General features: G+C 40.8%; 1 protein-coding gene across 8 annotated transcripts in view; it reads left to right on the top strand.

Annotated features, from left to right (window-relative positions):
- The first annotated feature begins 1190 nt into the window (after window positions 1-1190).
- LOC111247518 (rho GTPase-activating protein 4-like) overlaps window positions 1191-25789 on the top strand; it is a 136400-nt gene continuing 111801 nt past the window's right edge. For 2 of the 8 annotated variants that reach the window (XM_086980504.1, XM_086980512.1), the window contains exons 1-2: window positions 1192-5311; window positions 13205-13612. In XM_086980504.1, coding sequence (XP_086836630.1) covers window positions 13561-13612 — 52 coding nt within the window. In that variant the 5' untranslated portion in view covers window positions 1192-5311; window positions 13205-13560. Of the gene's footprint in view, window positions 5312-10873; window positions 11094-13204; window positions 13613-25789 lie in introns of all 8 variants that reach the window. The other 6 variants (XM_086980506.1, XM_086980498.1, XM_086980509.1 and 3 more) reach the window with 6 other exon arrangements.

The raw sequence follows: 25789 nt of genomic DNA, 5'->3' as shown, positions 1-25789 counted from the left end.
GATCCCTCAGCTAGTTGTTTTTCAGTTTTTTCCGAGCAACACATTAAGCGACACAAAGACAGAAGAAAGACATACGGTTTATTTGTTGTAACCTTTACTTTAAGTGTTTAATGAGTCGCGGTACAGTAGTATAATTAGTGGGTGAGGGCGTGTGGTGGAGGAAGTTTTGGGCGGATAAAGATTTACTGCACCTGCTACCGTTACAAATATGAGATGCAGGCCGGCAATAACATTAAACTGATCATGCGACTTATTCTATTTCCTGATCCTTAATTTAAGCTAGCTAAATTAATCTGGGTACCCTACGATTTAAAATTATTTTGCTGATTGGCGTTGTAACGCATCGTTTCAAGGATCATGCAAGACACCTGCAACGTACGATTGTCATTCGTTGTTACCCAGCCCCTTGCCAGCTGGCGAAATCCTGTCTCTGTCACTCAAGTAGCCAGCATTTAGCTCGCTAGCAGGTCAACGTAAGGTTGATACTTAGGCTACTGACGGAAGCTACGTGAGACCGGGGCAGAGAAACAACTGACAATAACATGAGCGGTATTAAAAGGAACGAGAGCTCGAATAACCGAGGAGAAATGCAGATACTGACGGAACGAAACGTACTGTAAGAAGCGGACAGAGGCCAACATCGCACAGAGGTTGACTTATTTCTCAATTAAGGAATAGAACCGAGAAGCCACCCTTTGCTGCTGCTGTTACTTCCCCCACCCCCTGTTATTGTTGTTGTTGGTACCGTTAAGGTATCTGGCGGGCTGACATGTATTGCTTTCTCATAAAATTGCTGCAGTCTATTGTTTATTCCCCGTCGCCGCCGGCCGGTTTGCGTTTCGTGCTTCTTTCCCATGTTGTTGCTTCCTTGCTTGCCCATGAGTCCAAATTCGAGGCCGGCTGCTGCCTTCCTGGATCAGGCCTACTTGTCTATGCTGCTGCTGCCGCCGCTTTTGTGTTTGCTTGAAACGAAACAAAAGCCGGGCTACAACAGCGGCCGCAGCCTGCTTGATAGCGTTCGCTGCTCACTGCACCCGAAGCCGTGTGCGGTGAGCGCGGCACAACTGGGCGAGGGTAGTCCGGCAACACACGGCTGCCGGGCGATAGACAGTCGTCGGCCCGCTGCCGCCGCCGCCGCTGCTCTGCTGCTAACATCGCCGCTGGTGGCGAGTGAGAGGGCACCACGAGCAGGGTGGGTCAAACGGTAGCGCGACCGCGGTAGAACGACGGCACGGAGCTCCGCAAGCGATCGCTACTGCTGTTGGCGTTAGAGCAAGCGCACGTTCTCGAAACGATCAGCAGCGCAGCGGTATAGCCGACCCACCGCCATCTACTCTCGAACAAGCATCAACAATTACTAAAGCTCGACTGCGAAAATCTTTATATTAACGAGAAAAGTAACAGCTGCAGAAAGCTAGTCATAGTCGGGAAGCACGAACAGTCCAAAAACAATGCCAAGATATCCGCCTTATAGCAAGTAAATATTCAGGGAAAGAAGATAGGCCAATGAACCAAGTATCAACAACACCAAAAAAAACATCAACAAATACCAAGTGAGCGTGCGTGGCGACTTGTGTATGTGTCAAGCATCATAGAAACAGCTGCATAAGGTACGTTAGAAATAGATGATTGCTGCGAAGGAGACGTCCGGATATCTTTCCGAGTTCTCTAATGAGACAGTAGCAAATTGCTAAGTAGCTGATAGGACTTGGAGGTTAGAATACAAAAAAAAAACGTATTGACGAGCTCCGGAGTACAAGAAATGCATGCAGGTGACGGCAGCTTGAAGTTAAGATGTTGACCGCGTGTTATCGTCGGTTAAAGCTCAGACGCTCATGTTCGATTCAGCGGGTGTTTAGATGCAGTTACAACAGTGCTCCCATGTTTACTCTAGCTATTCCTATGACAATGTAGAGCCGAGCCGTATTAGCGTGCTTAGTGGAGACGGAAACAAAACGAAATAAGCAGCAAGGTCAGGGGTTTGTGTGGTTACATTCAGATCAGCTGCTAATTTTGAGGCCAAGTGGGTGAAGAGAGGAGTTCAGTCAACATAATAACAACAACAACAACATAAAGCGTACCAGACATACGGCGTTAAAGGATCGAAGGAAGGAAAACAACGCCAATAGTAATACGAGTGGGAGCGGCTAAGGTAAGCGAGAAGACGAGAAGCTTGCCAACGCGGCTCAGAACTGAGTGTAAATGGTTGAATACGCTGGATCTACCCGGATGTTTATGTAAGTTGTCCTGTGCTAATGTGATCTAATATTCATTTTGGGTTTTTTGTCGCCTTCGAGAAGTAACAGTAATAGTACTACTAAGACGTTTTCTCAGCACAGCTGAAAGTCTGACGTTCTTCTTGACTATGCATACGCGCCCGAAGTCATTATAGTGAACAGCACATGTTCGTCAACCAATCATTGGTTTCAGTAGCCCCGACGTGTTCGTAAGCCTCAACCTCGTACATACACACAGACAATGACTGGATAGTTTGTCAGGTTTGCTAAAAAGCATCACATTATTACATCGAATGACTGCGATACGCCAGGGATATCGTGAATACTTTAGCTCGCCGATAATAGTGTATGCTCTCGTAGTTACTGCCTCGGCATTTACCACTATCTATTGACAGTGACTCGTACTCTGTATCTGCTGTGTGAAAACGCTAAGTCGACCCAGACCGAGCAAGGTGTTACGCTTTGCTAAACTGTGCGACGAGCAGTAGATATTGCACAGGATTTCACGGGGGTGGATAACCTACGAAGTCTCACAAATTCACTGGCAACAAGTTGGCCAGCTCGGAATATAACTAAGCACTTCTCCAAATCGAGATCTGCCGGCGAGTGTAAATATCTAGTGAAAGCTCTCTTTATGTCCGGAAAAATAAAGTTTGCCACATTGCACTGTAGCACTGAGCTTCGCTGTTTTGTAGAGGATTCTTTTGCCTATTTGGAGTCCGAGTACAACGCCGGTCAACGCATCGAGCCAGCCAAACAATCAAGCAACCTTCACGTTAGCTAACGAAGATGCTGCTGACCAGTACACAACAGGCAGGCAGGCCTGTACCACATGTGACTGTAAGAGCCGCAGGACAAAAGGACCAAAGGAGCTGAGAGGTCCATCCATGTCGTGCTCACAGTTTCTTGTTGATCGAGCCTTAAATACAGAACACTGCCTGTACGCCCATCTCGGTATATATGCCTATGTATATATATACACATATAGGTGTATAGACTTACGAATGTAGAATCAATTACAGTGTTGCTACAGCCGCAATTAACCCGTACAGTGATGTGATTAACAGCTTCCGAGTGAATTCATTTGTATAGGTGTTGATCTTGTTTTACGCGTGAAGCAGGAAGTATCATTGCTCGCTGAAGGTTTGCTGTTATTCCATGCATGTAATACAAATCCGTACACATCTATGAGACAAATTCTTCATATTGCTCTATGAGATAACTTCTAACGCAGAACAAAAGCACAGCAGCGCCATATAAAACGCAGTGCCATCTCTGCATCACTACGTATTCTGCTGTATTTGTGAGCATGTTTGTGTGTGTCAGATGTCGGAATTAGTTGGTCTTCTGTTGTTTCGTCTGATTGAGCCCCACTGTCGCTCTTGTTGCTACTGCTTCTGATCCGAGCTTCTACAAATGTTGTTAGCTCTATAGCTATTACAACTACAAACATTGCTAGGTTAGCAAGCTGAAATGATGATGAGGAAAAGAGGCGAGCCGATCAACTGTCGAAGTATGTGCCGATCGCCAACAACCGGCGCCAAATGACACTTTCGCATGTGGCGGTTTTTGCCTCTTATGTCGCTATCGTTGTCAACGGCATACAGCAACAAGTTGAACAACAGCAACGGCGTTGTGGTTAACAGAGCTGGTTGTCACTTTCACTGTTTGGTTGTTCATTCTTGTGTCGATCTCCTCACTCTACAGTAGTCATTGCTGTCCTTGCGTCGTGACGACAGGCCGAGGATCCTCCGCTATTTATAGTGTTGCTGCTGACCTTGCCGTTAGCAGTGTATCTTTGGGTAGACCATTGTTATTGCCACTACTACTGCTGCCTCAACTGCTATATGGCAAAGTGACAAATCAGGCTCGAATCGATTGCTGCTGCTCGAACTGCACCTTCCCGCCAACAGGTTCACGCATCAAAGTCCGCCGCCGCGCCTGCTGCTGCTGCTGCTGCCGCCGCCGCCGCCGCCGCCGCCGCCGCTGTCGCCGTCGCCGTCTGCTCCTTCTCAGAGATGATTTTGATGACTAAAATTACCAAAGCCACGACCATCATAGCCACGCTCATCCGCCAAAGTCGTCCCGTGCTTGTTGTGCCACCGATAACTGTATAAGGAGGGCGCGCGGTTTCGGGGTCTTCTTCTCCATCGTCATCAAAAGTGCAGTATTCGCCGTCGGCAGACTTCCCCTAGGGAACTGTCGGCTGCGAGCGGTCAGTTGCCTCTATCTCGACAGTTTCTAACGAACAAACAAAAAAGACAACAACAAAATGGCAAGAGACCGCTCGAATATAGAACGCACCATTACTATTCGTTGATCGCTTGAGTGTGCTGCAGCAGTAGCAGCAGCAGCAATTGCAGCCGGTGGCTGTCGCTATTTATGATCGGCAAGTTCGTACCAAAAAAAGTAAGTTCTGTTCGGAAAAATCCGTCATTGTTGTCGTCAGCCGTTGGCAGTAGTCGGTACACTAGAAACTGTGGATTACGGAAAGTCTTATGGAAAGGATTACACGCCCTGGTAATATTTTATATTATCGAATTAATGCACCTGTCGATGAAGTTACTGAGGTTGTTACCGTTTCGTATTGTTTGAATGGACAATGGAAAGGCAACGTGACTTATAGCAGCAGCGCAAGCGCGGTAATAGATATTTTAAAGAGAAAAATAATAACGGGTCCTCAGTGTTGAGCTTAATTGGTTTATTAGGCGATTATATGGTGCAGTGTGTAGACATGCATCTTGCTGTTCACCTGTGGAAATATGCTGTCAGGAAGTGAAGTGAGTGCGGGCAAATTTAAACTGGTTCAATCTCGAGAAATCGACTGGAAAGGTGTCAAAAGCCAAACAGTGGAGTGTGCTAATTGTCACGTAAACGTTGTGTATATGTAAAGTCTTATTGTTGTTGTTGTTATTGTCGTCGGTATTTACAATAGACGCAGTAGCGATAGTGATTCGATACTGATAATAATATTAAAAGGCGACTATAAATAAGGAAGAAGATGGAGCGGCGTGGTTACTCAGGAGGCAAGCGCGAGCGCGAGCTTCTGCTCATCTACGACAACCAAGTGAAAGGTACGTTGCTATTCATAACAACGAGATCAACAATTTACACACTTTTATCATTAAAAACGCATCACTATGCTTAATTATTAATTACACAAAATCAAATAAACTTATTGCTAATACATGTCAAGTTATTAAGACAATTATTTACCTATACTCCGGCGTTGACAGTTCAGCTCACGATGTTGCTTTTCGCAATTCCATTCTGCATTAATGCAATTGTTAATCCCGGTAAAAAGTTGACATGTGTGGTATTACCTAAGCCGATGAAATACTGTACCATTATAAATTTACTGCCAGACCCATTCGTCATTTGCGTCCTACATTCGTCATTTTTTACACCAGTAGCGCTTGATGTATTCGACCTTTGTGTCGGATTCCGCTTATGTTAGATGAACTGGGGTGATTTTAAAAAAACAACCTGTTTTTTGAGATGTCTATACAATTAAACATAAACCTGTTTTTGAATCACGGGAGTCATAGGAGGTGCAAGATATAACTAGAATTAAGAGCTTTGGCCATCATATTGGCATATCCAATTGCTTGCGTACCGTTTGACATTTTGATTGAAAAACATTACATCTACATTATTTTCATCTTTAAATTCATTTCTTTATCCACGAGGCTCTGTTATTAACGCTATTCCGTTGAGTTACGTATGGGAAGAGGAGGGTAAGAGAAAACATTTCTTTAGGAGTATTTGGTCTATACTTCCATCAACAGTTCGCACTACTACTGAAGCTATATGCTTCTGCCTTCTGGAGAACAACAAACGCTTTGTATTGAGCGATCGTTTCGGGTGGGCATGATCACTGTACGGACATTAGAACAGTAGCCACGCTCCGTGTCAACGGAGGCAGCAAGCAGACAGCAGGGATGAAGCGTTGACACCCCATTGTGCGCTACCGCCAAAGCAGAAGGAGTTGAGAATGCATCGGAAACCGAAGGAGAAAAAAGGTGCGAGGGAAAAGGACTTCCGACGTTATTGGTTCATCCGACCTTATGGGAATGAATATGATCCAACCAGTTTTTTCGGCCAGCTTTTTCTTGCTTCGTTCGTCTCTAAACACTTGTTGGAAACGGAACACAGAATGGTCATCAGAAAACTCGTATCGGTGGAGAGCCATTCGGTGACGTCGACGCTAAACGTTCCTATTTGGTCCTAATTATCAAATTAGACCTAGATAGTACGATGCTGGCACAGCATTATACATGGGCTACTCAGCGTCACTTAACTGACCTATGTCCGATCGTCAACGGCTAATGCAATGTGAAATTAAACAAACGTTCTCTAGCCTAGTTCATGTCAATGACGACTGTCGTTGCCTCTACAAAGCTTGCGGGCGAACTCACATATTTTGGCAGTGATGGTCGTGTCAGAACACACACCATGTGCCCGTCAGCCATTCTGGCATAGAAAAAAGCAGTGTATTGTTACACCTTTGATCAACCGCTACAACTGCTAACTGGGTCTGCATAGAGTGATGACCAAGCTACATGATGGATCATCGACCATTTTTCACAGTAGGCTACCTATCGCAGAGTTGTATGCTGTTCGTCAGGCGAGTTGCTGCGCCCAATAAGGAGTCATTTATTGGTAATAACGATCATGATGATCTTGTTATTGTCATCGTTTTTGCCGATTAATCTGGTATTCCGACAAGCATAAATCTCGACGTCCTTTTTTGGCTATGATAGTGGAGACATATAGTATAAATGCGGACATGCATATATTTGTAGAAAATTTATTATTATGGTGGAGAAAAATAAAATCCAAGCAGTGTATACTCTATCATGATTCATCATTTGGTCACTTTGAGACCCGAATTAGTGAAGTAGTTAGAGTAAGCAAAAACGACGAATGAGAATTTTAGAGCACAGTCTTCCTATACCACCGTCTAAATGAAATGAGCAGTATTTGCGTGCAGAAATTCGTAGGCAACACATAAACCTCCTTATTAAGATAATCATCTAACTGGGCCTCCTTTTACTTTTACGAAACTTTTTTTTAACTTTACGAAATATATGGACTTTTTATTGAGTCTAGTTATTGCTGATTTGATAAGCCACACCAGCATGGGTACTCAAAGATGGCTAACGATTTGTGTGATTAACGTCTAGCCATCAGAAATTGCAAAATTAGTAATAATAATTGCATTATTTAGGCAATTTCACGTCTATGCATGTAGTGACATAAGAAAAGATAAACTTTTTAATTATTTAAACAATTATTACCTCAGTCCCCGTGATTTTAATGTTTAAACAGCCCAATTTGGAAATTACTCTCCTTATAATTTCGGTCTTGATTACAACACGTTTTGCTTTTGGGATAAATTATTTTCTACTAAAAACTTACCTGAACTACTTTCTAATAGTATAGCAGTTGCATTTGACCCACTGTCACTAACAGCGACGTTTCAGTTGTTATCTTTAGAATCTTCGGCTGCAGCATTAACGGGGACGAAACTGGCTAGTCCCTCGGCAATACCTGTTTTACTTTTAAAACTCTTAATAGTTTTTTCTATTAACATAAAAACTCTGGGTGTTCCGAAGATGTCTGTCGTATTTAATTTTATCAAGAACATATGAGTGAGGCTTCCCTTCTATCTGTCCATGTAGAGAGCTTCAATATGTGTAGTGGGCTTCCTATTGCCTTAAACTTGAACGCAACTCCTACCGCCAAATACCTGTTGTTATAAGCGCTAAATAAAGGAAAAAACTGTCGAATATGGTTTGATTCTGAAGTCGAACAACATACCAGCTCGTAAAAATTTGAATTCAATAATTTTGCGAGTCAAGCAAGTAAAGTATACGTAAATAGTGCGTCTTGCGGTGAATGTAAACGATTGTTTGACACGAAGTACTATCAAAATGGCAAAAAGGAGTGTTAGTTGCGTTAAAGTGTATTCTAATGTATTGTAAATATACTCTTAACATGATTTCTCTTGAAACTCCGCTCTTAACCTCAGTTGTAAAAACATATCCTGATCTTAACGCTTCTTCGATTATATATGAGAACTACAATGAGAAGGGGCTAATTAGAGAATTTTATTCATCTGGCACTTAGTTGTTACCGGACAAGGAAGTGCTGCGCATTTGCCCTAGTGGCTTGCTTATTACAGCGGTGTTAGATCCAGACAGATCGTCAACACACGTAACTAATATTTCATATACATTTTTCAACGCATGTCTTCCTTGTTGATTACTATATTCGTCCTCTTGTCTATAGCGTTGCCGATGTTTTTGCGTTCAGTGGCCAACTTCCGCAGCAGTTCGCCATTACTGAGACTATGATTCGTCCTAACTGTGCAATGCAATTTCTTCGTGAAAATTCTATGTTGCAACTAACTCACCGACTCTGTAACGTCATAACATCTCTAGTACGTGTCTCTAGCGGAATGGAAGAGCGCAATTTGTGCTTGATTCAAAGCAGACACTCGCCTTATATAGCTATGCAGATCTCGGATTTCAGATGCGACGAGAGCTATAGGGACATAATAAACAGGCGGGTGAGAGCTCGGGATTTCAAGCAAGAGTTGTTCAGATGGTTTTTGCCCATTCGCTATACGCGAACTCAGACTTTCATCCCCAATTTCCGCACGCCCTAACGTAACAAGTTGCCGTAAACGAATAACGACAAAGCCATAAAACCTACGCTTAAGTTGTGCTTTGTATGTTATGTCTGTAGCCCGGCTGGGATGGTGTTTGTGGCCTAGTTCTATGATACTTCCTTTTCCCAGCAGTACGCAAAGCGTGTGGACTGAAGCAACATACACCAGACACCGGCATATTTAGATTGAGAACGTCAGCCAAAGGGCTTTATTTGCTAGTGGGGATAGTTTATTTGCTAAAGGTCAATAGCGTGCTTTTTGGTTTTCGTGATACCAGAACTCAAACGATCGTGCTGCTTTCCACTCCTGAGCTTTAATGTGTTCAGGGGCGCCAGACATATTGTAATTAAAAGGAATGTAAGAGGATGGAAGTGCGCGTAATATTAAAATCAGAGCTATCATAGGAACAACTAATTTTTGTAGTGGCCTTACGTAATGTGGACGGATGGAAGTCGATATTGTGGGCTGGCAATCGAGCGATGGCGTCAGATGCAGCAGATCCATCTTGCTTTGTCCTTCACCCAGACAAACCAAATTTGTAATTGGTACCTTATTTGACCAAGCTGCTGATTGCTCTTCATTATATGATATCAGGTCTTTCTTTTGCTCCTCATTCATTTACGCCACTCAAACGTCGAGCCACATACTCAACTGCGTCTTTGTCTTTATTCCTGTATAATCTAATACTGAATAATACGCCGTGGCCAGAGGGCGGAGAGAATTGCCCAGTACGAATGCGATCGTTAACCTGAGTTCCAATTTCTCTGATGCTTCATAGGCCGCCCACTGTAATAGTGTATAAAATTCATTCCCAATAGCAGTAATAATTTTCATAACATACTATGCCATAGTCAATACTGCTAGTTGATTTACGTGTGATAGAAGTAGTCCGTCTTTATGAACATTATTTACATATATACGCAATAGTCGAAGTAAGCAAAACGATGCCACGCGTAACTTGAATTACTTAAATATTTGTCACGTACATACATTGAAGTAGCAACTATAACTGTCTCCGCTGGTTGTCACATGAGGGTATATACAGATGTGTCTGATGATGCCAAGGATCATTAACGAGTTGGTCGCGTGTTTTAACGCGAATTCCTAATACAATGCGAGTATATTTTCACGGGCTCCTAATTTTAGTTTTTCCATTATTCAGTTAATAATGAATCTTCTATTGAGAAGGTTTATCGTATTCAGGTAAAATTTTTTACTTGATGAGGCATTATCCTATACATATCATTCGAACGACTAAGACTTTATTCGGGATGTTAGACGAAACTGGGATGGTTACATACTGATGATGAATGCAGCTCCGCGTGTGTAAGTTAACACGGAAACTGAATCTGAAGTAGAATTTAGCTCTGATTGAAGAGGCTCGTAAGGAAATCTAGTGGAGTCTAGGATAAAGTGCCTGACCTATTAGAGCCTTAGGAACCAACTGAAATAAGTTGTTAGATATGAATGCACATATGAATTGAGATTTGTCATATATTGGTATCAAAGGAGCAGGATATTATTAGTTAGAACTTCGTCAATAAACAATGTTGTTATTATCTGGAGACACTGCGAATAAATTATAAAATAATAAAATATTCGGAAATCAGCTCTCAGTGGAAAGTATATTTCATAATGACGGACAAGCTGTGCTCATATAACAACTACTTCGCCTTTAGCTATAAGTGAATCTATATTATTTATAAACATTGAAAAATGGTAAAAAAAAATATTATTGCATATGTAAGAACAATATTTGTTGCAATCGCAACGCGAATACGACCAGCCAGTTCATATTGCGTTTTTTCTTCTACTACATTGCATTTCTACTACCCGCTGGCTTAGCTATCTGGCGAAATTTCTAATACGCTAAGCGATATACAGAATTACCTGTCACAATTTTACATAAATGTTTTTTTTGTTTTTATTTTTCCTTTTTATATATGTATTGTACTTTTAGAGAAGCTAGCTGGCTTGCTTTGCAGTTGTCACATATATCTGACGGGCTCGGAGGCGTTTTTCTCAAAATACTCATTACTCAATGACACTCAAACAGAAGATCATTGGACCATGACGTTGACGTTTTGCTCTTCTGTTAGCGTCATCTGCAAGCCTGTCCAAACAGAAGCGATTATCGCAGGTCACGTTTTTGGATTAGGCGCTTTCTGGATGCATTATAGGCGAGTAAGACCGTGTTCAGATCTGATTAATGCAATGTCAGTCAAAATATCATGTTTGGAATTTTTCGTGCAAGCTGTCTGTGATTCCTGTAGTCGATCAGCAGACTTACCTGCGGTCTCGCTTAATCGGACTAGGAACGTTGTATATATTACGCCGACGAATGTCACGGCCGAGCACCGTGAATAAGTACCCTATTTTAATAGTGCGATATAATATATATAAGATAATACCAGAACATGTCAGCTAAACAATCTAGTCGAAGCGAACCGAAAGCGAAAAGACACGCCATACAGCTTGTTGTTGTCAAAGCAGTTAAAAGAAAAAATCTTACAGAGGGTATTCATTATAAATAAAATATAAATGGATTTTAATACGCGTCAATTTAGGCCAGAAAAAATGTAGAAGCTCTTAAGTAGAAATTAAGAGCTAGTAACTAACAAAGCCAGATTTCCCACTTTGGTCAGCCTAAGAGAACTTATTCTGCTTTGGAAGCAGAGTTTCAATTAAATTCACGACGAAGTCTTACTTCGGTTAGTGAAAGCGAATCCCGCATGCTTTGAAGCTTCCGCTGCTTGTCAAAAAGACCTAAAATGAGATAGCTAAAAGATATTCTGTGCTTTTTAGAGTTCTTCTTGATTAATAATGTCTGTTCTCCTAGCGAAACGTTTGCCTTATTGTTTTGGTGACCCAATGAGCTCTAGATAACTTGAATAAAAGCTTGACACGAAAGCTTCCTACTGGCTGACAGCCAGCTCTTATTTGAATCTCTGATAAAAATTGAAGTCGGCAAAATCGATTTCTCCAGATTAGAGTGTTTAGCCTGTTGAAAATTTATTGATTGGGCATCGATAAAGTTAGAAAAGGTACCCAACTTGCAGTTGGTAGCGAAGTTCTTCTCTTAGCTGGAATTTCGGTGGGTGAATCGTTTTATGAGGTCCTTGCTTGGCTGATCTGCAAGGACGGGATGCTAACATTTTTTTTGGAACTTATAATGAAAATATGCATATGTTTATAAACACTGTCCAAAAGGAATTATGTTTCTTTCCAATAAGTTGTAGTATAAATAATAGCGATTGCTAAAGATATTACTACGATGGACATCATTGTTTAAAGACATGTAAACGATAAAGATTTTGGCGACAAGCGATTTAAACTATTTCAATAAACGAGACTTGCCTTCAATTGCGCTCAGCTTCATATGATGATTTCTCATAAGGAAATCAAAGCTTCTTATTAGACTGTGCTGTTCTAGTACATCGTTAGAGATTTGTTTTCACAATAATTCATGATATACGCATTGTTTAACCATTAGGATAGCTTGTTGATACACTTATAGTTCAATAACCTTAAATATAATATATAAGACTCCACAGACATGTTTTCTGCATTGTCCACATAGCGTGTTAAAGGTAACTAAAAATTTTAGTCTTCAGTGAAATTGGCTAACACTTAACGAAATATAGATAGTTTAAATACAAAACGATATCTCCATAAAGTGAATTAAATTAACCTGACCTGGAAGAAAGGTTGTAATGTCACATTATTAAGCATACATACATTTTGACAACGTCGAGTCGTCTCCGTTTACATTTGTCTACCCGCATGCCTATAATGGTGACTACTACAAAATTGCATCATAGCGAGTACCTTGGCTTCCAGCTAAGTATCTGAGGCCCCAAGATCTGTCTCTAAACCCGTCTGCATTGCTTGAACCTACTTGTTGACGCTGGGAGCCTCATGCGGGTAACCTTACGTGGACATAGTGGCTGTGAGGCTTAACAGGCGAAGCAGGCACCTACCTGACGTTTTGTGAAGCTAGCTATGAAGATTTTATGTTGTGACAGGCAATGTAGAAGTCGGTTGCGTTTCCAGTTCGTTAAATTACCAGCAAATGTTGAGAGTGACACCTAATGTTGGTTTTGGAAGCTTCAATGGGGGCGGGAAAGAACGATAGCGACAGACAGAGTGAAGAGGTGACGCAGCTTTGCGGATCTCTCATGCTGTTAACATTTTTCTCTTATCTTTACTGTTACTAAATATATAATGTAGCAAGCGAGTTTACTATTATATTTTCGACTCTATAATTTATTGGCTTTCTTTGTTCACACAGGTTGTGTAATGTGCATCGCTGGCGAGATTTAAAGCAACATGTCCTAACTGCTTTCAACCGAAAGTTTGACCGTTCTAACCACCGTCCCGATCGCCCTGATTTTGCATTTAACCAAGCAAAATTATTGAACGAGAATTGTCACTTCAGTGGGCGAGGTCTTCAGGAATTTTCGCCTCAGTTGAAGAGAGGAGGTGCACGTGTTAAAAAGGCGTCTAGTTTACGGATTTGCCAAACATGCAAAAGGGAATCGAGATCAGTTGTCGACAACTGCTCACCGTGGGTAGCCTTGTATCCGTCCAACGATTGCAAAGGTCGAATTTGCGTTTATTTCCTACCCGGGCCCTGAATCGATATCTATGTATATCATATCCGGGTTCGTCTGTCGGCCAAACGCACTGGTAGTACTCAGTAAGTAGTAATCCGTTTTTTGGAGACTGCTACATCATTTCGTGAAGTTCTATGTATGTACTGCAGGTGTACATGTTTGTAACATTGAAAATTTAATTAAAAAACAAAAATTAGATGACCACGTTAAGTGTTAAGATACTTCGGATTGGTCAACAATGGGGGAAGCTTCTAAAGTAAGGTATTCATCCCGTGGCTGACTAAATTGGAGATTTCAAGTTAGAATATGTAGAAAAATCCAATTTATTTGAAACATGAATGCCTATTTGTGGATGTGTCGTCAAGTAATTTCTTATTACTCCACGTCGGGTAAACACTAATTAAATATATACGTGTTGTTGACATTTCATATGATAGCGAGACCACCGTATATAAAGCGTATTAGGAATCGGTCATTGTTAATCTTGTCTGAAGTGTTATCATTGGAGATTCGTTTCCGTAGTATAAAGGGAACTATAATCCACTATATTTATGAGAACAAATATCATCTAGCTTGTGGCAGCTGTCGCCTGTTCAAAGCAAATCATAAGAACTATACCTAGAAACTAGTCATCTAAGGTGAATCGCGCTTAAAAAAATTATTGCCCCTTATTGTATATATTTAGTAGCCTTTTTTAGGAGAAGCGTTGTAGAAGGTCGATAAACTAAACGTTTTAGAGCCGGAGTACGCGATATGCGTAGTGAACTTATAATAGTAACAAGTCTTGCGCGAAAAACTTTGCGCCAACGATCTCGACAACTAACGAACTAAAGTGCTAGAACCACTATATATGCATCCGCATAATCATGTATCGGAGACATGCCAAAACTTTTCAATAACGACACTACGTATAGCTGCTTGCCAAAGATATACGACCACCCATATTCACATAGAGGGGCAATCGCGAGTAACAAAGTTTGTGTAAGGTCAGGCACTTTTTACGCTAGAGAGCATTTTCGACCGGTTTTCTACTGACAATTTGTTATTGACTATCAAAAATCTTATTCAGTATAAGATTTTTGATAGTCAATAACTTCATTGTCGAATACTAACCAAGTCTGAGCGGGTTATCATTCTAAATAGAAGGTGCATCGCAGCAAATTGGGTTTTGAACATAACCCCGCATATGCGACTCTCGCATTGCTTAACGATGTCGGCTGTATCAACAACTGCAGGACCAATAATTACAGTCCAGCACCGTGTACTAAAAACGCTGTGATAACATAAGTGTGATGAAAGTCAAATGAGTAATTAATCGGTAGCTGCATATGGCTTTCTTGGTTTAATTAGTCTTGAGAGAACGGTTGGATAACGAAACCACCAAAGTGTGAAAGGTACAAACGGGTTAGACTAGCTAATCTGCAAATACTTATCGAGTACATAAACGCATTTACTTATACTCTCCAGTAAGATCTGTCAAAAAAAATACATTTTTTTTAATGGAAAATACCTGCTTGTAACTGCCATATAACGCATTGTAGACGAGTATTAAGCTACTTTATATGTGATGTACCGTGTTCTCCTGTGGTTGCTTAGTAAGCTGGGTAGTAAACGTATGAGAATCACAAAAAAAAATCTGAAAAATCACCAAGAAATACTCTATAGTGCACACAGAGCGAACTGGACAATTTCTGTCGGAGCTTCGGCACACAACATTCTCGTATGTTGGAGAAATACTGCCCTGTGGAGCACCTCGTTCCTGTGTGGTTCAACGAGTTCAGTTTAAGATGTTTTTACATATATTTTAAAGTAATCATATATCCTTTTTATTCGGTTTATAGGATTTAACATTTTGCTTACATGAGCTTCAACTTACAATTGGCTGCAATTAATGTGTGCTAATCCGATACAGTTTTTGTATGGTTTTATAAGCACGTCGGATTTTAGTGAACATAAGTAATATACATTAGCTATTATTATTACAAGTTTATAATCAACATATCATCCCAAGGATGCAATATGCCACTAACAGCATTCAAGCACAGTTGGCTCCCATGTTAACAAACGTCGTTTTCCTTAGTCTATTGTACAGATACTATTTCCGACCTCCACACCTGCCGACTTCATGATTTTCATTTTCAGCTTCGGCTTTTCCTTGTATCAACTGACACCACTTAAACAATACATGTAATGTTTTACCTTATGTCCAGTTAATTCAGTTGCATTCAACGGTCCTTCATATTTTCATTTGATGTCTCCCCTTATACCGAGAGAAGACTACGACGGGCAGAAGAGAATGACGAAGAGACCCGAAAAAGCGATTTGAATTGACGATTGAATCTCACACAAATTTTGCACAATATATACACACACACACACACACACACACACAAGCACACACACACACACACACACACACACGCATGAGCATACTCGTGTAGATCCAGAGCAGAGACAGGGCATAAAATAGAGAGCGTAATGCCGAGCAAAGCAGCGATGTCGCTGCTGACAACAGAACTCTGCTTGAGATGGTGGACCTGTCGATATTCGAAGATAGCACCCGAGCCCATGACTTCCAGGGTAGCCCTCAAGCATGCTTCAACGAACAGAGAAGGGCAACAGCAGTAGGAAACAGACAGGGAGCGCCAGCCACTGCGTCACAGGCGGCATAGTCGTTCCCTAGATCACCCACGCACCACTTCTGTCATTGCATTACCGCCACATGCTTTCATAGCCGCTTCTATGACAGTCTCTACTTCCCATTCCAACAGCGCCTGTTCGTTTATACCCTTGAATCCTTCTGATATGACCTTAAATGCGGCGTCACCCCACAAAGGATGGCGCTTTTGGCACCCCACATTTAATGAGCTGCATGCGCATTACAAGCCTTGCCGCCGCGTCGTCGAGCCGATAGACAGTGCCAACGGTGTTCGCCCCCTTGAGCAATCTTTGCGCAGCTTTACACGAAGATCTACCGCATAGACGTTAACATATATTAGGATTGTCTCAATATATATATATATATATGCGAGGATTTCTATCACATGTTCTATATACATTTTGTGAAGGCTGGCACATTTGATAAGCTAGGCTGAGTTGGATAACATTGTAGAAACTAGTTGTCTATCTTCAAGGTTACTATGCATGGCGGATGCTAGCACATGGATTTTAATTTCTATGAGTGTATATTGAATTGATGAATAGGTCCAAGTAAGATATTATACATAATATGACAGGTCCAGGTTAACTACAGAAAAGGAGCTATCCAGGAATACGTTTGCGCAGAAGTTTGCACAGAGGTGTATTTATCTATGCCGTTGGCTTGGAGTTGGACGCTAAGTGGGCTCTGCTGCTTAAGCTTACATAGTTTATAGATGTGTACTAATAAATGCATGCTGAAAGAAAAACTATCACCGAGTGCTTTCTGATGTCTTTTCGCAGTACTTTAAAGGACCCTCAGAATATACATTTAAGCCACGTTCCATTGATAGAAACAATGATAATCCTGAAAAAAAAATAAATCAAGGATTATTGTTTTTGAGTATTTGTAAATATTTCCCATTACGCAACTAATCATTGTTCTCTTCTTGCAATTACTTTAACTCTTCGGGCTACAATAATAGTATATTGCTTGTTCGAAAAAGTGCAAATACAGAATATGTAACTTTGAGAGCTGGGATAATCAGAAATAAATCCCAAAGGCATACGTATTATGTTTGTTATAACGGGCGCTCAGAAGTTGGCCAGGCTACTGCTGTCGATGCTGCGAGTTTCCCAGACACCGTTTATGTCCTACGAACTCATGCATAATGCCGTGTGGTCCCAGGCGTATGGCTGTATAAAACGAAGCATAGCAACAGCATCCTGAAACGTAAAAGAAAATAGAAACGCCGGCGACAGCGTTGGTAGTAGAAGTGTCGTCCGCTAGCAGGTGCGATCTCGGCTTACGCTAATGGAACAGGTGAAGGGCGACTCAAGTCAGCACGGAGGAAAAGCGAGAGAGGCCCTCAAGCTGGAAACTCAGCCTCAAGTGCGTTCGTTTATTCATCCTACCTTTTCGTGTCTTGATGGACGAGTTAATGAACAAATCGGCAAAATGAGGGTAAATAGAGAAAAGCTTGTCATGAGCAGTGTCAACCAAGTTACGATGGGTTTGCCAGCTGAGCTTGGGTAAAGGTCGCTGGAACGTCGAAAGCTGTGTCGGTGTCGAAAAAACGGTAGAGCAGTCCGGAATAGGGCTCCACGGTTCGTTTGTTAGATGATGGTAATTTCATTTCTGTTCTAGTGATGCTGGCTACGCTGATGCTGCTATAACGAGCTGGTTGTTCTAATATTGTTGTTATTATTTATTATAGTAACGATGCTGAAGAACGTGATTTTACAGGTGCGGCAGGGAAAAATCCCCAACGTGTGAAAAGAGCGGAGAACTTTGATGAAAATCCTCCCTAGAAGTTTTGCAGAAATTGAAAACCATTCATAAAAACCTGAAACAAATTATTGAAATATAAACAAGAGAAGATCCATCGAAATTGAACAAAATTGTTGCGCGTACTGTATGTGCTTAGCGGCCATATGACCATCTATGCGGAAAAAGAATACAGAGCTGACTGACTTAGCTGACTAATGTGTTGCACGAGATACAAGACAATGTCTAGGTGTCTGTTACGTACTATTCCACTACACACGGGTGCAATAGGGACCCACAAACTACAGAGCTATGTGAGAAAAATTTTTGCGTAAGAGCTCATTTTCGTTCCTTCCCGTAGGGAAACTGATGACAAAAACCATGGGTTCCTAATCACTTCATGGCCCAGTCCTGTTGCCTGGTATAGTTTACCCGTTTTTAGACAGCTTGTAATTTACACAAAATTGTGCCTTTTGGCCAAGGACGATTTTGCCCTGATTTTTTAATTTAAAGTACGAAGCGTTCTTATTTACTCGCCATGCTGTCTATGCAGAAGAGTTGCTGAGTCTCTTTATCTAAGTACACAAAACGTCCCTGTAGTTCAGGTCGTGAAGGATTTGCCGTTGCTGTTATCCTGGCCGCTTTTTCCAAATGCGTCTGCTTTAATCAATTCTAATTTTCGTATCTTGTCAACTCTCCGAAATTTACATTTCAGCGCACATTCTTGAAACCCAGCTCCCTCAGAGCTATCAATGAATGTGAGCTATGCCAACGTCAGTGTTTTTTTTTTTTCTATGGTGAAATCAATAAAGTGTTATTGAAAGTACAATTAATTCGTTTAATTTTCACACTCGTGTACTAGCTCTCGATAGCAAATGCATGAGTTAAACCTCCATTATATAGAGCGTATAGAACTTATTTAATATTACATGCGGAATTCGATATTATGGCTTAATATGCAATGTAGTAAGAGATACCACTTAGCTTAATCACTTCCCACACAGCCTATTCTGTTACCTATATTTGAGCTAAACTTGAGTTAAACCGTTTAGCTTAGGGTACTTCTAAGATGTTGAAAAACACTGCTGATCTTTCTATTTGACAGCTGGGGATATCGTATTAGCTCTCCTAAAAGCCGTATTTACAAAAGCCAGTCTACGTGCGCAAGGAAAAGCTCTGGGTGGAAACCAGCGGGAATAACGATGGAATAAAACGTAAAAATAGAGATTGGCAAACCTGTAGGGTACGTCTAATGGTAGAATAGAAGTTGAAGGTGCAGCTAGTCTGATTGGCTAACAGATCACTTCTTCGCGAACGAAGATCGAGCAAATTTGCCGCGAAAGGAACACAAAAAAACTGTTTTCGATTTTTGGTTAATGCAAGTAATACCAAGCTCTCCTCTGTAGGAAAGTCTCATAGAATGTATCTATTATGAGGTAATGCACAGCTTGTTGAAACAACAATTTCCTGGAGAGCTCGTTTGTTGACCGTAATCGACTGTGTCCCTCGCAAAGTCTTAGTATCCGTAGCACCATGCAATTCATGCTGGTTACTAGCAAAGACCATTTGCTTTTCTCTAACAATGTTTGTCGATCCTTTTTATTTTTTCCTATCCTGTTATACCTTATACGTTTTGAATTTGCTGTACCTTTTCAATATCGTCACCAGGCAAGTCAATATGGTACGTGATGTGGCCGACAGTTATAACTTTGTGTGATTGCTCTCCAAACACTTTTGGTATTAGAACCATTATCTATAACAAGCAACATCAATATCTCCTACGAGAGTAACTGCCTCCGCAACTATATACATGCCCGTTTCTTTTTAGGCTCCACGCAGCAGTAATTTGCAAATAGCGCCCCCGGGGAAGTGCGGAAGTTGCTTCACCTGTCACTGAGCGGAAAAACTAGAAGACTGCTCGAGTTATCAACTTTTCGCTCCATCTCTCTATGTTCTTGGTAAACAAGAAGATTAGGATAAATGGCCATATAACTATTAATGCAACTTCGTGGGGCATTGATTTTCGAAGATGCTTGCGAGGCAGCGAATAAAGATGAGCGCCCTGGCAAAACGCTAGTCAATCTTTAAGGTCTTATTTGGAGTCGTTCGTAATGCGTTGGGTGTTATTGATGAAATTCTCGAAAGCGATGCTCTGGATAACGCTCGCTGTGCCTGCATGGTAGTTCAGGTCGTTGATTTTGCGTCAGTGTTGTTATGAATGTTTGTGAGAAATTTAATTTTTGACATGACGCTTCAAAATTACAGCTATCTTTAATAGTATGAGGAGATTCAAAGGGTGTACTATAGGTCTGTTAAATTCCTTCAGTGATGCCTGGAAGTTGTGGCAAAGTGTGCACACGAAACTTATGGCTTGCCTCGGACGATGAACTGCAGAAGATTGTTTTCGTATGTAAGATACTAAAAAGGGTATCTATTTTCAGTCTTTGAACTGTATTCGTCTAATCTCTATGCCCTCCGGCAGATAGGAAAAGAGCCACATCAAGCTATTTATTTTCGTAGTCGCGTACCAGTGTCGCGTACGAGTGTCAACGTGAAAGGTCGAAGGCCGAAAAGCGAAATTATCGTAAATAACTTTAATGAAATAGACAACACGGAATATAACGGCACGAAAGCCACATGAGCTATGATACGTATGAGCGTGAAAAGAGACATAATAAACCTGGCTGAAAAAGGCCACCAGCTTCATTTCGATCAGTCGAGTATTACCTAGGACGATACGAGAGGTGCGAGCACGCTAGGTATTGCGGTATGTGGTGTCGTCGAACGCCTCTGTTTGATAGATACGCTGTCGAAACAAAGTGTTTGCGTCTGCGGTGCGAGATCGATTTATCGAGAGTTATGTCAAAGCTCATTCGTAAATGTTCTTGTGAATGCATTGTAAATTGAGGTTGGATGACGATGTTTAGCCACGGATAAAAGATGTAGTATAATTATGAAACATATGTTTTGACAAAAGACAAGAGGACGCGGTCACTAATTACTCGTCCTCCCACAAGATTCACTCGTGATCCTCTCATAAGTAGATTTTATCTATGTAGTTCGTTTTATAGAATGCTGTAAAATATTTTCTTTTTTAAAAAAAAAAGCTGAATTTTCTAGAAAAAATCGGTGTTCTTCAGTTATTTTCAAAGTAAATTGTTATTAAATTTGACCATTTACATCTTTCTAGATTTCATCTAGACGTTATGCGTTGTATACCGTCCTGACACTTATCACCTCCGTCCTGACACCGAATCAACGATGATCACTCTCGGACCCCTTTTGACGGAGGTAGGTTATAGCTCTTTATACCGTACGTGAAGCGGACCTGCCGACGCACCTGAGAAGTACATCACAATTTTGATCGCTAACTAACAGTTAAAATTAACACCCAGTCAAAATCATTCCTCGGTATTTTAAACATTGTAATTTTTTCGATTCTCAATTTTCTTTCATGGCCATACACAAAAGTGTTAATAAATCTACTAAACAACATGATCTTTTAGCCGACACAGTATCTTTTAATTAGCGTTGCTCCTCGTTTCTAGAGAATATTCGTGCACTCTGGCAATTGTTGTGGCGGAAGTCTTTTAGTCGACCTTCTACACACTTCCTGTACACGGCTGGAACGCGGTGATTGACGAATATATTGTTGCTGGAATTTATGCACGGCCAACGCGCCATTTTGAATCACGCTGAGCAAAATCTTCCAAATCTCATTTGTTAGTTTTTGAGAATACAGGGATACGCAATTGATTATTTATCCTCGTAAAATTCATCGACCCATTCGAATTTCCTCTGTAAAACTAACCTTTAAATATCTATCTGAAAATGAGACACTGACGGCGAGACATGGCACAGTCAATGCTGAAACTAAAAGAAAAGAATTACAAGACCTAAAATCGAAGCCTCAATGTAGATAGTCAACGGGACGAGTTACTTCAGTCAACTTTCTACTAATCTTATACACTCGTTCCCTCGGAACACGTTGATACAAAGTCTTGCACTGGCCTATCCTCTCCTACAAGTATTTAAATTGTATACATCTTCAATACTCGCTTAGTCTGCAGATCTAGAGACAGTGATTCACAATTAGTGTGCGCATTTTTGCACAATATTGACCTTGTTTTTATTGTAGAAATTTGAATAGGCGCAGGTCGCCAGTGCACTTTTTTAAGGTAACAAAACTTATAATGTGCTTTTTTTTCTATAAACAGTTTAAACTGTTCCGAAGCTCAGCTTTTTTCTAAGGCAGAAGTCTTTACCCTTGATCTGTTTCGTTATTTGGGTATATTTAGCTTGCAAATACATATCCTATGCGGGCTCAGGGGCCCGAAGAATATACATAAAACAACTTTACTTTCGGACAGTTATATGATACGACCGGATACGTAGTAACCTGAGAAAATTTTCGTATTACTGGATATAAGTCTATTTATGTCAAAATTCACCCCAACGGAAGCCACTTTTGCCGACTCTCTTGCCGAAAATGGACTGCATCAAATAATTAATAAAACAAACCGACCCAGACTGAGAACAGCAGTGTAGGCTATGCAGCTTGTCATGCTGAAAGAAGTGTTACCAACACCATGCTACAACTGAAAGCTACCGATTCTCAGATCATCAATTCCCTCGCAATCATAATGATTTTACTTCTACTCTTAGGTTTTTTAATACTGTGACAGCCATAATTTTTGCGAGTGGGACTATCTTCTGCATCGGCATGTTGGAGAAGCTTATCTAGCACGACGACATCGAACTACAGCGGACTTTCGCTCATATTCGTAGGAAAGAATAGTACATTATAGTAAGTTTGCAGATTTGGTTTAGGAAACATTGTTTTTTTTTTTTTTTCGCGTACCAAGAACAGCAGACGGGTGTTTGTCCGCTGCGAGCAGCAGGCCGTCAATGCGTATTTTAGTTTATCTCAAATAGCATGTATAGCCCGCTGACATTATCTTTGTGTCCGTCAACGATGGCTCTAGAATCCCCTGAGAGAGTTACTTGGCCTTTTGCATAAGTGTAAATAAGTTTCTCTCTCACATATATATATATATATATATATATGCGCGAGATAACATCAAAATGATTAGTCTCAGGCCTTGTGTTGACGACCCAAAGCTGACTGTCACTTCTGAGGACCACAGTAGACTACGTGAGGACGTGTCGAAAATGACATGCTCGTAACCGTGAGTAGATGTGGTATCTTAAAAATCCTTGTGTGCATACTTATAGTATTTAATCGATTTACGTTATGGGCTTTATGTGAAATTTCGAGGCCACTGTAACGCTGGCGCGGGATTTTCGTCAAGCTGTTATAGCGTCTAGTATATAGGCCTGCTGTTCCGTTCTCGTAGGTCCGATATCAGTCTAATGCTGGTAACCATTGTTGTTAAATATTAAGATCGTGTTTTAAGCACGAATTTGTACCATTCAGATTCTTAGGGTAAGTATCGATTCCGTGCGAAGTAGAGCAAAGCATTATATATGTAGCACTAATGTGATATCTACACAGACCCGAAGATATGCTCTTTTAACTTTTTAAACCTTTAAAATCAAACGAGCGCTAAATCGGATCAGACTATTTACGAATTGCCCAGATCATTTCGTCCGCAGCAATTTTCAGGGCGGATAAGATTAATGTGTATTTTTACCGCACTGATTATTACCTTAAAAGGATCAAGTTTTCGATTGTTCTTACACACCGAAGATAATTGATCCGGTAAATAGTCTTATGAAAATGTCACAATAGATTCAGAAAATGATTTTCAACAATTCGTATTAGATAGCTCATAATATGACTATGATGATCCCTAGCACTAGAGGCATGAGAAGATCTTGTGTGAAATGTAACTATATACTTGTAATAAAAATGTTATTTTTTTATAATGTGAGTTTGATGAAAAGACTTTTTAGCTATCGATGTCGAAACTGCTTGAAATAACACGGCGTCCGTCTGTGTTTTTTAGTGAAGATTTGTTATTTGAAAACCTGAAAGTAATGCTTTTGAACAAAACATATCGAACGTGATAGCTAAATGTAGTCTTTGCTCATGCTTTGTAGCTCAGTAAATGTACTTAAAGTAAACTTTTTCCCGACCATAACGTGTTTATGGATCTTTTTTTGGTATCGAAAGGCGTGGTTGTGTTTGGAATAGTACAACAGTTGGTTCAACCGTGTTTTCTCTTAAAAGCCCAGTCAAGTTTACCTTTGTGCAGCTAATAGACAGTAGAGATTTTACGACTCTAAATAAGAAATAAGTAAGTATGAAAAGGAAATTATCACTAAGAGATCGGAATTGCCCCTCACGTACGGCGGCGGCGGCGGCGGCTGCAGCGTTCAGATTCTGCTTTAATTCAATGAACGAACATAGATTTCGCCATTGGCATACTGTTCTTTGAATGAAAACTTGTGAGTTTAAGTAGTACGTAATTATATATATATATATTAGTAAATTATATATGAAAGAAAAATGTTTAATAGAGCCGGTTTACGTACTGCAGAATGAGATTGAATCCCCCAAATGCGTAACTAGTATTGTACTGTTTATTATACGCACATCACACTTTTTACCCTGACTACTTGACAAGTATGAAAATAACCTAAGGTTGGCCTGAAAGGCACAGTTATTGATTATGTAGATAGAAACGGTATTTCCCTGGGCGGCATGTTAATAGCGTTTTTGCCTCACGCGTTGCTTTGAACCAGATTATACTTAATATCAAGACGAAAAAGAAAGGTTCAAACACATTCCCTTTATTGATTAAGTAATGAATAATATTAATTGTGACAAGGCACAGGGACTGGCCTGTTGCATCTCTAACCTAGTATTCGATAACATGGTCCTTCGCGTTTTTCTGGCCAGGGCACAACTACACACGTAGTAGATTTATCGTCGTAGTTGACTGCACGTATAGTTGCATCGTGCAAAAATCGACAAAAATGAGTGGCAATATAAAGTGGAGCGTTTAATCACTACTGTGAAAACTATGCATCTGAGGTAAGCAGATGGGGATCGTACGTCAGCAGTGACGTTCTTAAGAATATAGGTCGGCTCTTGTCAATTGTTCACTCGTTTTTGTGTACATTGGCGTAGGGGTGAGGTGGTCAGTCTAGCTCGGTGCCGGCTCGCACTCTAGACTCAGCTCAACGGTATGATTTAGATCTAATTTCGACGTTTCTGAGTGAACGAACTTGACGCTGTGCCCGGAAGCCATCAGTTTCGATCAACTGTGCTAATAAAGCTTAAGCTATCGATACTCCTGTAATGTGGCAAGTGTTCCGTCAAAGTACAGGCGATTCTAACTAGAACACGTTAAAATCGCTCTTTTCGTTTGGTAATATGGCTAAGTATATAACTGACATAACTGAGCGTACCAGCACATATTAACAAACAGCGAACTACAAAAACGAATTATAATATTGTGGCGCTCTTCCTTGAAATACCCAAAATCGAAAGAGATTTCACGTTTTTTCCTGACTGTAGTTTTTCTCTTCGTTTTCATCTTTTCTAGAACGTTCCAATTGCAGTATCTGTTGCACCCAAGTGCGTTCTCAGTCAATGAACTCTATTCAATGACTCATTCGTTCGATTCTGTCGGCCAACTGTATTGAAGCAGATCCGCTCGAATTTACTTTGCCCTGACTCGTTCACTTCGTCTACGACAGCGTTTGCGATTGATAACTCAACGGCCACGTGCCATTCACTCAAATCGAAAGAAGACGTTTTTTTTTTCGTGTTTTCCTTTTCATTTACGCTTGTTGCCACCGGCAAGGAGCACCTTCATTCCGGACCTAAGCGCCGACTAGCAGTGCATTTTTGGACTCATATGTGTTTATTTATATATTATAAATA

This window comes from Varroa destructor, unplaced genomic scaffold, assembly GCF_002443255.2.
Source record: "Varroa destructor unplaced genomic scaffold, Vdes_3.0 BEIS01000001.1, whole genome shotgun sequence".
NCBI lineage: Eukaryota > Metazoa > Arthropoda > Arachnida > Mesostigmata > Varroidae > Varroa > Varroa destructor.
The sequence above is the reverse complement of the archived record's forward strand: the minus strand, read 5'-3'. Positions and strand labels throughout refer to the sequence as shown.